Source organism: Psammomys obesus, unplaced genomic scaffold (assembly GCF_907164565.1).
Source record: "Psammomys obesus unplaced genomic scaffold, mPsaObe1.curated_primary_1811, whole genome shotgun sequence".
NCBI lineage: Eukaryota > Metazoa > Chordata > Mammalia > Rodentia > Muridae > Psammomys > Psammomys obesus.
This window is the reverse complement of record NW_026596117.1, coordinates 11,694,477-11,707,386: the sequence shown is the minus strand read 5'-3', so window position 1 is coordinate 11,707,386 and position 12,910 is coordinate 11,694,477. Positions and strand designations below refer to the sequence as shown.

The 12,910-nt window shown below is 55.9% G+C and overlaps 1 protein-coding gene across 3 annotated transcripts in view; it reads left to right on the top strand.

Annotated features, from left to right (window-relative positions):
• The first annotated feature begins 2,079 nt into the window (after window positions 1-2,079).
• Pdgfra (platelet derived growth factor receptor alpha) overlaps window positions 2,080-12,910 on the top strand; it is a 43,771-nt gene continuing 32,940 nt past the window's right edge. For 2 of the 3 annotated variants that reach the window (XM_055629420.1, XM_055629423.1), the window contains exons 1-3: window positions 2,080-2,214; window positions 10,878-10,938; window positions 12,164-12,481. In XM_055629420.1, the coding sequence (XP_055485395.1) occupies window positions 10,890-10,938; window positions 12,164-12,481 (367 nt within the window). In that variant the 5' untranslated portion in view covers window positions 2,080-2,214; window positions 10,878-10,889. Of the gene's footprint in view, window positions 2,215-5,595; window positions 5,639-10,877; window positions 10,939-12,163; window positions 12,482-12,910 lie in introns of those variants that run through there. The other variant, XM_055629422.1, reaches the window with a different exon arrangement.

Sequence of the window (12,910 nt, the reverse complement as noted above, 5' to 3'; positions counted from 1 at the left end):
GTAATTACTACCAGAAGAGCGACTGGGTGCCGAGGCCTCATCCATTCCTCCGCTTTAAACTCCTGAGGAGTTACAGCCCCAGGACACCCGAGCCGCCCCGCTTTGGGGACCCCCCCCCCCAAACCTTTAAAACTGTTCTGAAACGAACTGTGAAGTTACCGTTTGGGGGCGGAGAAGGCAGGGGCCCTGCCTGAGAGAGAGAGAGAGAGAGAGAGAGAGAGAGAGAGAGAGAGAGCGCCTGGGGTGGGACAGAGCTGGTAGGGTTGTCCGTTACTGAGCAGGCCTTCCTCGGCAGGGGACCAGCCTCAACCTCTGCCCTCCTCGGGTACCTGCTACAAAACCCCAAATCTGGACTCGTCAGATTTGACAACAGCTGACCCTCCCCACCGCTCCCTCCATCTGTGTGTGTGTGTGTGTGTGTGTGTGTGTGTGTCCGTGAGACGCAGGAGTCGTTAGTTAGCATCCTGTTCATTGTCTACAAGCATTACGGTACCCCGCCAGCATTCCGAACAAGGGGCCGTTCATACACTTCGCCCTCGATGATTTCCTGCAGGAACATGTGGAAGCAATAGCAAGCGGGGCAGTCACCCGAGCTGAGGAGACACCAGAGGCGGGCGCGCAGAAGGGCGGAGGAGGCTCGGGGCTCCCGGCCCAGCCTCAGGCATCCTCTCCCGGGGCCTGACACCCCCGTACCGTGGGCACAGCACTCAGCATTTCGCGGGGGTGGGGGGAAGCCTCGGTGATTGACCTCGGCCTCCTGTCCACTCTCCGGGGTGAAACAGGCGACCGTTACTCGACTGTGTGTTGTTTCTCTGGCTGCCTTGTCCCTTTTATTTTTTGATGGGTGAGATGGTGGTGGTGGTGGTGGTGGCGGCGGCGGCGGTGGGAGATAAAGGATTGCTCTCATCTCCCCCCACCAAGAGAATTCCAGGCTAGAGCGCAGGTCGAAGGCCCTCCCTTCCCCCACCGCCCCGGGACGCCCCGCTTCCCCCAGCTTTGTTTCCTGGAGTGTCAGCGCCCCCTTCCCCTCGCCGGCAGCATCGCCGCGTCCCAGCCGGCTCTCGCTGGGTGGCTTAGGTTGGCGGGTTTGCGGCTCCATCACACCCCCCCCCCCATAGCCTTCCTAGGCTGCGTCGTGTGCCCTCGGAGGGGGGAATTTCGGAGGCCCGGACACTTCTGTCGTGACGATGCCGAGGGCAGGCTGCGGCCGTCACGCCCAGGTGAGCTTTTCCGTAGGAAGGGAGAAGCGAGGAGGAGCAGATAACCCCCGAAAACAAAGGCAGGGCCAGATAAGTGGCCTCCAGGGTAAAGGTCGTCCCTCCGGAGGACATCCCAAAGGTACGCCGGGCGACCGTTCTTTGCGCACCGCCTCACACCCTAGCCTTTCCGAAACCCATCATCTTCCTATTAGACCCCACAGTTTCCTAATCCCATTAAGGGATTAGCAACGGCACGGGCACTTTCCCTTAAGACCCCAAGTTCAAAACGACGCAGCGGAGTCCGTATTTCTCCCCGGGGCCATGCTTGTAGCTGGTCCCGGATTGGCCTACAGAAGGGCAATTTTGAATTCCAGATTTACATTCGTTCTGAAAATCAGCAGCAACTTGACGTGCGTTTTCTGTTCGAAGAGAGTACAAGAGCGAGCGCGCGCGCGCGCGCGCGCACACACACACGCGCACACACACACACACACACACACACACACACACACACACACTCGGGAAGCCAACTCATTTTGGAAATGCTGGCTGTTTGTAGTTTCACGAAACCTCTCTTTCCCGGCAGAACGTCAACACCTCCCCCCTTCGGCCACCCCCCCCCCCATCTGGTTTGCCTCCCCCCCCCCCCCTCCAGTTGTTGTTGAAGTCAGGGGGTTGGGACTGGACCCCCTGATTGCATAAGAGCAAGAAGCAAAGGAGAGGTCTAGAGTCAGAGCGATTGAGAGAGCCAGGAGCCGAGGGAAACTTTTATTTTGAAGAGGCCGGGTGGGGGGGGGGCTTCATTTCCTGACAGCTATTTACTTTCAGCAAATGATTAGTTTTAGGAGGATGGACTATAACGTTGAATCAATTACAAAATGCGGGTTTTGAGCCCATGACTGTCGGAGCTGGAGGGAGAGAAACAAACAGAGGAGCCGCGGCCGAGGGCAGGAGGCTTGGGGCTTACTTTTCACACCGTGTGTAGGATTTTCCTTGCGAACTGACCTAGAGGAAGGTAAGGGAGAGGGGAAAGTGACTTTTGTTTCTAAAGGAGGTGCCTGATCTGTCTGTTGCGGCTCGGAAGAAGCGAAGGGACTTCAGATTCTGGGCAACGAGGAAAACACAGACACACACACACACACACACGCGCGCGTGCGCGCGCGCGAACACACACACACACACAGCTGGATTCCAGTTGTGTGTCCAGAGAGTAATTTATTCGGAACAAACTTCACCGGAATGAGGGGGAAACCATAGAGTAGGTCCAAGGATAAAACTTTTTTTTTTCTTCCCCCAGACCTATTTTTAAAAGCCATGTTTTCCTAACAAACCTATAGCCTCCCAAAGAAATTGTTAGGTCTACATTTTTGAGGTTTTTCTGCAGGGTGTGTGTGTGTGTGTGTGTGTGTGTGTGTGTGTGTGTGTGTGTCGGGGGTGGCATTCGCGCGTACCGGGACACACACCAAGGAACACTTTTGGGGGTGGGAGCAGCAGTACCTGGCCTCTTGGCGGCGGGTCCCGGCGGAGGACAGGTTCGAAGAAGTATTTTCGTCCGCCGCCCGCGGTTTGGCGGGACCGGCGTGGCGCCCAGTTTTTGGGGGGAGGGAGGAGGAGGACACCGGGAGAGGTGTGTGGAGAGGGGGCGCCGAGGAGGGCCGGGAGAGAGAGGGAGGGAGGCGCGAAGGGCTCGGCCGGAGGAGGTCGGACCCCGGGGGCCCGGCCGGCCGGGCACACTCGGCGCCAGGCGAGCCCTGGTAATTGCTGGACGGCGCGGCTGCCGGGGTACAGCCGGAGAGAGCCGGGGTCGGGCGGGAGCGGCGGCGGGGCGCGCGGGCGCGCGGGCTGGAATAATGACAAACACATTTGGGTCCCCGGGAGTGGAGACGCCGCCGTCCCGGCCCCGCATTCCAGCGACCGGGGTTGGAGGGATCCGGGGCCGCGCTCCCCGCCCCCACCCTACCCGCATTCCCCGGCGGAGTGAGTCCTCCCCGCACGGCCCGGGGTGGGCTGGGGGGCCTGGCTGCTGCCGGGTCCCGGCCGCCAAGAGGGACAGGCGTGGGTGCAGGTGAGCCTCCCGCCCGCGGACCTCGGGGGCCTCTCTGCCCCGGGGTGACGGGTGCGTGGCGCCGGCCTCCCGGGGCGTAACCTCTGCCTTGTGTCTCCCCATCCCCCCCCTTTTTTTTGTGCTTCCAACGCTCACCATCCTGCAGGACTCGGGAGCTGTCTCCACGCAGCCCTCCCTCCTTCACCGTGCACCCCCGCGGAGATCTCTCTACACGCGTGAGGGTCCCTCCCCCGCACCCCCATCCCCAGACTCCGGCCGGGGCCGGGGAACCTGGCTGCTTCCTCTCCCTCTCTCGGCTTTCCAACGTCTGGGGTCTGTTAGCCCTTCCGTTTGGAGAGGGTGTGGGCGCCATGCGGGGCGAGGCGGCGTGGCTCGGGCCCGGGTCCCCGCGGCGGGATCCAGCTGCGGCCAGGTGTGCGGGAGCTGCCCCGGCCCCAGCGGCCCGGGAGAGGAAGGGCTGGCCTGCTGTCTGCTCCGGGAAGGTCTCGCTGCGGAGCGCAGGGGCTCCGGGCCCCGCCGGGACCTCAGGATGTGAGGAGAGTGCTTGGGAGAGCAGGGGTCACCCAGTCCCCCCCCCAGGGTGTGCGTCGGGGGACCCCAGCTGGGGAGGAGGCGTGGGGGGGCACTGGGCTGCCCAGCGTCGGACCGAGCTGCCCAGAAAAATTTTAAAAAAGCACCGGGATGGGCGGTGTGGGAAACGGCCTCTTGGCTCCGTGGCGGGATTGCTCAAGGTTCTGGCCCGAGTGGCTTCTCCCGAGTGGCCTGGCATCAGACTCCCGCAGCCTCGGAGAGCCGGAGCGTAGGGCGCACGGCTGCACACCCCCGGGCTAACTCCCGAAGTGGCCGGGGAGGCGCGGGGCGCTGCGCTCCCGGGGTGCGCACGTCTTCCGAGGTCCCGCTGGCGATTGCACCGACCTCTCCCGCGGTCCGAGCCTCCAGGGCTAAGGCCGTCCCTGGTCCCCTCCCTCTCAGACTCCTGCTCCCCGCGCCCCTCTCGAGGCCCCTTTCCACCCCACACCCCGCCACGCCGCTTGGCAGCCTCGGTCGGCCCCTGCTCCGGGGCTCTGCGGAGGGTCCCGCTTTTGGACGGATCCTAGGACGGCTGCATTTAGCTGGCCGAACGCCGCCGGTTCTAGCCCCGGCTCCCTGCTCGGGCTTTAGTTTGGGGGAGCCCCGAAGGGGTCAGACCCAGCGGCCGGCCTCCCCCCCCTTTCCTGGGCTCGGGGGGCTGCTTCTTTCTGCCCCGGGGCGCGGGCAGGGGGAGGGATGCGGAGGGGAGGGGCTCCGGCCTGAGCATCCAGCGGCGAACGCGCCCAGGGCGCCGGGGCAGGCGGGCTCTCTGCCTCCCGGGGACAGGCCCGAGCTGGGGACGCGGTGGCCAGCCGTGCGCTCGCCGGCCTGGGAGGGTGGGACCCCCTCTGGCTCTCGGCGAGTCGCATCCAGGTTAAAGGTGGCTGGGGGAAGGTAGCCGTGCCGGACCGAGGGCTGAGAGCTGGAGAGGTGACTCAAAGGTGAGGCTCTGCCACAGCCCAGCCCGGAGCGTTGGGTTGGCTGGCCGGGGGCGTCGGCCCTGGGGAGGAGGCGCGGAGAGGGGTCCCGAGGACAGTGCTTAGCGTGTCCCGACTGCGTTCTGGTCCCCGACCCCAGCGGTGCCTGTGTCTTTGCCGATGTGGTTCGGTGTCCTTTTCTTTTGTTTTAAGGCGAAGGGCGAACCACGTAGACGAGTTGGGACATTAGATGGTAAGAGGGGAGAGAAGAAAGCCACGGACTCGAGGATTCTCCTCCCTAGCCTTCTACTTCGATTCCCTCCCTCCCGGGAGCAAGAGAAGCCAGAAGCATAAAGGGGAGCGGGGGGTGCCCAGGGACAGGGCGACAGAGGGGCAAGGTGGGCACTCGACCAAGCCAATTCGACAGAGGGCTCGGTCCAGCCTTCAGCGGCTGCGGGCGCCGCCGACCGTCCCGCAGGAGGCGCTGTTGCTCGCCTGAAATACTAAACCTGGCCCCCTTCCTCCGCCCTGCCCAGTCTCCGCTCAGGTCGCAGCTGAAAACAATGCAAACGCCGAGCACAGAGCCCAGGGCGCGGCGGCCTCGGCGGCCGTGAGCTGGGGAGGCGGGAGCTTGGGGTCCCGGGGCAGACCGACGTCGCCTCGTCTCCCGTGGCGAGCGTGTGGCCCGGGGCTTGAGGGACGCGGCGGGAGCGAGGGTGTCTGGTGGCAGAGAGATTGAGAGAGAGAGAGAGAGAGAGAGAGAGAGAGAGAGAGAGAGAGAGAGGTCGCGGTCCGGAGCTCAGGGCGGAACTTCTTGGAGAAGCGGCGGCGGTGCGCGCCGCGCCGTAGGGGACTCGGAGCGGGAGCTGCGGGCGACGGCGGAGCCGGTGGGTAAGATCCGCGGGGTTGCCGCGCCCTCTAGTGGTCCCCGCGGCGCCACCCGGGTCCCACCAGCCCTGGGCGGTCGAGCGGTCCCCGGGGTGTTGAGCTGGGGGCCGGTGCGCCAGAAATTCCGGCTCACCTGGGTGGCTCTTGAGTCTCCCTTGCAAGCACCGCGTTGGCTCAGAGGCGTTGGGTGGACGAGGGTGGGTTGAGGGCCCGGGGTTGGGGAGTTAGAATTTTAGCAGAAGGTGGGATTAGGGACTGGGCGCGGTCCTGGAGGACAGTCGTCTGTTTGTGCGCTCCAGGCCGGGGCAAGCTCCCCAGGCCTGTTGCTGTTTGGCGACCCTGCGTTCCTGGGCAATGGGGATAGTCGTTTCCAACCAGCCAGGCTGCAGGGACCCCGCGGGGACGGGTTTACGAGGAGTGACAATGGAGTGTCGGAGAAAGGCGTTGTGGTCTCTCTTGGCAGCGTCGGGGTAGCCTTCATGCCTGGAGGGTGGAAAGTCAAAGCGCGTTGTTTCCCCTAATCCCAAGGGGCCAGTCCTGCTAAGTCTTTGGGGCCTGGTGAACGGCGCTATCTTCCCGCTTCCCAAGACACGGCTGCGTCTTGGTCCCCTCTCTGGGCATTGGTGATGATGATAATAATGCTGATGATGACGATTGTTCCTGGGGTCCCCAAGGACATCTAGGCATTTTAGACAGAAGTTGTCTTATTTCTGATCCCACTCCTCGGAGTTTAGTTGCAAGCCAGCGCGGAACCTAAAAGTGCAACCCTAAGATACTGTAAAAGTTGGTTCGATTGGTTTCAATGGCGGCGGCAGCTCCGAGACGACCAGGACTGGTTCTTGAACCAACACTGCCATCTGCTGTCTGTTCTGAAGAACTGCATATACCTCTTGGTGGGCTTGGCAAATTCCAAGCTAGTAGGGAAGTTGATGAGTTTGTTTTTGTTTTTTTTTTTTCCTCTTTAAAATTTTTACTTCAGGTCGGTATTTTCCCTGCATGTCTGGTGTCTTCTAAGGCTAGAAGAGAGTGTCAGGTTCCTGTGTTTGGGCTGCCATGTGCGTGCTGGGAACTGAACCCAGAGAGCAGTCAGTGACCTTCACAGCTGAGCCATCTCTCCAGCCCCACTTTCCTGCTCTTAAGGAGCACGGAGGTGATTTTACTGATTTTTCTTTCCTACAAATCCGCAACAATCACTGGAACAGATTTTATTTTTCAGACATATGTCTAGCTTCCAACTTTGTGTGTGTGAGTGTGTGTGTGGTCTGGCGATCAGAATCAGTCCCTCCAAATGCTAGATAAGTGTGGTATGGCTGAGCTACTTCAAGCCTTAATTGCTAATCTTTTACACTTACATAATGAACACTGTTTATGTGAGCGGACCAGTCAGGAAGGGAGCAGGCTCTCTAACTTCTGTAAACCTAGGATGAGGGCTTGCTGACTTCAAGCCACTGATCAATTGTTCTACTCATTTAGTGACAGTTGGAAGGAAGCGTTACTTTATTTTCTCATAGTTTCACCTCTGGTTCAAGGAGACCAAGGCTTATGAACTCAGGCTGTTCTGTACGATGCTTGCGGGTAAAATTACCCCACCCCACCCCACTCCTTATTGGAACATCTAACAGTATGCTCCAGGAGATCAAAACACAGCAGTTGGTGGGGTACAGGTCCCGGGAAACATAATTTGGGCTAGAAAACACAGACGTCGCCACCATTGCAGACCCGTATTTAAGCTGCCTGGGCTGAAGTTATAAGACCGAGTAAGGGGGGTGGGGAAACGAAGCAAAACAACAAGATGTGTTATTTTCATAGTTAGAATTAACTTGGAAGAGCTGACATTAAACAAACCTCAGAAATCTGAATCCTGAAGGCTGTTGGTGGCTTTGGGGCAGAGAGTCCGCCTGCTGGGGTGTTTAACTGGGACAGGGTGGGGCGGATTTCAGTGTCCAGTGTCTGGGCAGTGGAATCTGTGCATTGTGCCCTTAGTGTCAGAGAAGCTGGCCATGGCCTTGGGGGAATGGCAGCTCTTCTGGGAGAAATACCTTGATATTACTCGCATCCTGTTTACTTCCCGACTTACCCTTCGGTCCCTGGTAAGAGACTATAACCTACAGTAGTTTTCGTTTTTGTTTGCTGCGGGGTGGCTGAGTGTGGTGCTGCAGGGGGATCTTGAATTCAAGACCAACCTGGAAGGACTAGAAAGGGAGAGAGGGACGAAGGGAGGGATGGAAAGGGGTGGGCCGAGACAGTGGCTGCAGTCAGATTTGCTTCTGTGTTTTAGGACTGTATGTATTAGCTGATGATGCAGAATTGGCACAGCAATACCAGCTAGAGGGTCACATCCGCTTCCCCAGTAGGCAGAAGAAAAAGTTGTGGGACCTCCAGGCCTTCACTTTCTTAGTAAGCAGGCTGTAAAGGGCCTGGCATTGTCTAACATCTTAGGAGCCTACAGGAAGAGTCACACTTTGGGACTGTGTACACTGGTCCTTTATCCTTTAAGGACCCAGCGGAGGCAAACCGACAAGCCAGTGATGGCTGTTTCCAGCGCAGAGATAAGACCTAAGTTCTGAGGGGTAGATGGGAAACCCTGTCAAGAGCTGGAATCAGAATCTAGTCTGATGTGATTCGAATCGTGTCTTCTGAGAAAGGAGGAGAATAACAGGTTGCATAGGAACCATGGCACCCGCCTCAGAGCCAGCATGGCTGCAACCGCACATTCTGGATTGTTACGCCAACTATGACATGCTTTTTGAGATCAGAACACGGAGACTACAGTCCAACATGGAATTGACACGGGAGAAAGAAACAACATCTTTTCTTTCTTTCTTTCTTTCTTTCTTTCTTTCTTTCTTTCTTCCTTCCTTCCTTCCTTCCTTCCTTCCTTCCTTCCTTCCTTTTCCTTTCTTTCTTTCTGTGATAAAGTCTCCTATAGCTCAGGCCAGCCTTGAACCCCTTCATCTCTATTTCACCACGCCTGAATAATAAGTGATTTAATTTAAAGAGTGTATTTATTACTTGTGTGTGTGCACCGTGCACACACGAGGCCGGAGGACAACTTGTGGGAGTTTGCACTCTCTTTTCACCATTCGGGTCTTGTTGCTCTAACTCAGCCCATCAGGCTTTGCAAGCAAGCATCTTTACTCTCTTGGAGCATCTCACCAGACCCATTCATGATTTGTTTTATTTATTTATTTTTAGTTGAATCTGTTATTCTTTCCTGCAAAAGGGTTTAGTTCCCATTGTACTGGCTTTCAGTGCTTACAGGCCTCAGATTTTGTAATAACCTCAGTTACTTGTGTCTTTGTGTCTGACCTGTGGATGTTCCTGGCTGGGAGCAATGAAGAAAGACACTTTCAGGGTGGGAGAGCACAAGTAAAACCAAGATTCCCTTCCAGAGATCTTCCCTATAGCGAGCATGGGGAGCCTCTTTTTCTTCCCTTGGGCTCTGTTTCTCACTGTGAGGCAGACATGCTACAATTATTCATGGCTACATTGTCTGGGTCACAAATGAGTAATGGCATACAACTTCATAAATACACCCGGCTTTCCTAGCCAGGGAACTGGTCCTTATCAGAGACTGGGGTTTGAAATCTTAAGCAAACACATGTGGATAGTCACTATTTTGCATCATTATCACTCTCTCAGAGGCCCCTGTTTTCGCTGCCCACTCTGTATGCCAGTAAATCATCATCTCTGGCAGCAAGTCCACCATATCTGGACACACAGAAGGAAATTTGCTAGAGCCTGGCTGGGGCAGAACGCTCTTCGGAGCCGGCCCTGTCAGTGTGCTGAGTCCTTCTCTTGAGCTTAGTGGGGCTTGAAAGATCCATGGCTGGTGAGGCTTGCTGGAGAACTGCAGGATTCGAACGTGATAAAACCCCAGCCGGCAAGCTGGCGCTGGGAGCCGCTTTGAAGCTGGCCAAGTGGATTATCGGTGGGAGGTTGATATTTGTGTGTACAAACACACAGGCCCTTACTGCTAATTGTGGTAAATCAGGCAACCAGCCTGGCTCTGGGGCCCCCTGTGGCCGTCACCACAGCAGTTTGGAAACCCGACATCCTCCAGCAACCTGCCAAGATCCTCAGAGACCATTAAGCCAGACAGCCTCTTTCTGAGTGCATTCGGTTCACAACCCTGCAATTAGGTTTTCTAATTATGGTGTACAGAGAAGGAGAGGGGTCAGGGGCTGGGTTGTATTAGGGCAGAGTGGGCGCCGAAGGGCTGACCTTTCCCAGATCCCTCGGAATTGCTGCCTTGCTGGTCGACCCAAACTGGCTAGCTGCAGGTTCAGCCAGACACCTTGCCTCAAAGCATAGTGTAGAATGACTGAAGCTAGCGTAGAATCGTTGATATCTGATGTCAACCACTCACTTCCGCATGCACCTATACTCGTAAGAACATGCATGAACAAGTACACATTCATGTGCGTGCACACACACACACACACACACACACTCCTGGATCTGCCCCCGGCTGTGTGTTTTTTTTTGGACCACTTGATAAACTTCTGTGCCTCACAGCGAGAAATGGTGTGAGGGACAGATGGAACGTTCCCCTGTGTACAGATTTCTAAAACGGAGCCTTCCTGTTTCCCAGAATTTGCTCTGCACAGATGCTATGTCCTTGACAATGAGGGATGCTCTTCATGCCTCCTAGGTGATGGTATTGAAAGTGTCCATCAACCGTGCTGGGCCTCTTCCCAATTCCCTTTCCCATCCCTTCATTCGTGTGCCTGTCCTGGGCTCTCCAAGCTTCTAGGAGCCTGGCTGTATGTCCGTCCAGGTCCCACCAGAACACACGCTGGGAGCCCATATTCTCACATGCCTCACGTCACAGAGGCCACCAAGCTATCGGTTAGAATACACCGAAACCACACTTTGCTGTTGAATTATTTGTCCCAGCCCAAGGAACTTTTTTGAAAGTAAGAAGATTCAAACTCCTGATGGGCTGTGACGCAAAGCCAGTGATAGCCCACATGAAGCTGAGACTTCTCCAGCTCAGATGCTGAGAAAGTCCTTAACATTCATTTCTTTTTTTCTCTCTCTCTCTCTGTTTTTCGAGACAGTGTCTCCAAGAGAGGCTCCACCATGCTCTTTGATACTTCCCACTTAGCTGTATGTCTGTCTGTCTGTAGCAGCTTAAGCTGGTACGATGAAGGATTCCCACTGCAGGAGAACCTAGCTCGTCTGTGGTTTTCCATTTGTCTAATGCTGTTTCTGTTTGGCTTTTGGCTTTTGCAGTTCTCAGGAGCTATGGGGACCTCCCACCAGGCCGTTTTGGTCCTCAGCTGTCTCCTCACAGGTACGTATGCTCGCTCACACTCATCCCTGTTCTCTCAACTCGCTGTCCCAGGGAGCGAAGATGATTCTCTTTGCTCCATGGGCCTCTCACCTGCACACAGACACACAGTACTAACTCCATTTCAGAACAAGTGCTTTGCATCGCTGGTCCGAGGGTGTGAATAAAAAGACATTGAAATGTCTAAATGTGCCCGCCGCCCTCTTCCTTCCCCTGGGACAGGCTTGCAGCAAAGGCGGAGCAGATGGATTTGAGTATGTTCAAATAAAATAAAGATTCAGGCGTCCTTCACCAGGCTTGGTGGCTCAGACCCGTAATCCCAGCCACTGGGGAGGCTGTAGCAGGGAAACTGTGAATTCATGCTGAGCCAGGGCCACATAGTGAGTGTCAAAAAAAAAAAAAAAAAAGAAAAAGTGGAAAGAGGGTTGTGGAGATGCTCAGTGGTGGCGCGCACGCCTGGCGCTTGGTAGATTTTATCCACCTATGTATGTGTCGCAGATGTTAGGTACCGAGGGAAACTAGAGGCCGTTCATTAATAATTAAGCTATAAGGTGTCTCCTTTTTCGCTATAGACAAGGGAAGCTAGACTGAAACTTGGAGCTCGGAGATCCATTTCAACCCCCTCCCTCCCTCCCCGGGTCTTATTTACTGTTTGTGAATGTAAACCCATGCCTTCCTGCTTTGGCTTTTGGAAGTCATTAAGGGGAGATGGCGTGCCAGAGGCGCTGCCGTGGGGAAAGCTGTGGGATTGCAGAGTGAACCCCGCTCTGCTCTGTGCTTTGTTCCGTCTATCTTCCTGCCCCTCTTCTCACATCTCTTGCCCACTTTTTTTTTTTTAAACCAAGGAAAACTTCTGCAGGGCATATGCACGGTAAAGAACCCATATGTGCTGGAGCCCAGACCGCGCACTGGGATATTTTATGGTCACACATGAGAGTGTGAAATATGGAATTGGAATCAGACATCCTTTATCCATTTGAGTGTTTGGAGGGGTGAGACTAGGGGGTTCGGTGGGGACTGTTGAGGCCCCTTGCTACTTGGAACACTTGCTACTCTCGGCAGATGCAGCGGCTGTTATAATGGGGGGCCTTTCACGGGTGTCCAGAGCGATGGAGACTCCCGCAGAAATGCTCGTTGTTCGCATAAGCTGCTACAGTGGCCGCTCTCAGTGCTCTGGCGAAGCCATCCCTTCTGGCTCACCCGCTTCAATGCCTGCTTCTCTTTCCAGGGCCGGGCCTCATCCTCTGCCAGCTCTTATTACCCTCTATCCTGCCGAATGAGAATGAGAAGGTTGTGCAGCTGAATTCGTCCTTTTCTCTGAGATGCTTTGGGGAGAGTGAAGTGAGCTGGCAGCACCCCATGTCTGAAGAAGAAGACCCCAACGTGGAGATCAGAAACGAGGAGAACAACAGTGGCCTCTTTGTGACGGTGCTGGAAGTGGTGAACGCCTCCGCGGCCCACACCGGGTGGTACACTTGCTATTACAACCACACTCAGACGGAAGAGAGCGAGATCGAAGGCCGGCACATCTACATATACGTGCCAGGTGAGCCGCGCCGCTCTCCTCCACCACGCTGCTTCCTGTCCTGCTTCTGAGCCGCTGTGTTAAGGTGCATCGGATACGTAAAATTCATAGATGTTCATTGGAGAAATTCATAGAGAAATTGGAAGATAGAAAACAGGTTTTTTTTCCTTCCTTCATCCTTCTCTCCACCCCTTCCTCCTCCTCTCTCTTTCTCTCACTCTCTCTCTGCCCATATGCCAGAGGAAGACACTAGCAAACCCAAGCTATCCTCCTGCCTCCACCTTCTGCAGAGCTAAGGCTATAGGTTTTTTCACATGAGTATTTGGGATTTGAACTCAGGTTCTCATGCATGTACAGTAAGCCTTCTCCTTCAATGTTTGTTTGTTTGTTTGCCTATCTTTGATATCTATCTATCTATCTATCTATCTATCTATCTATCTATCTATCTAT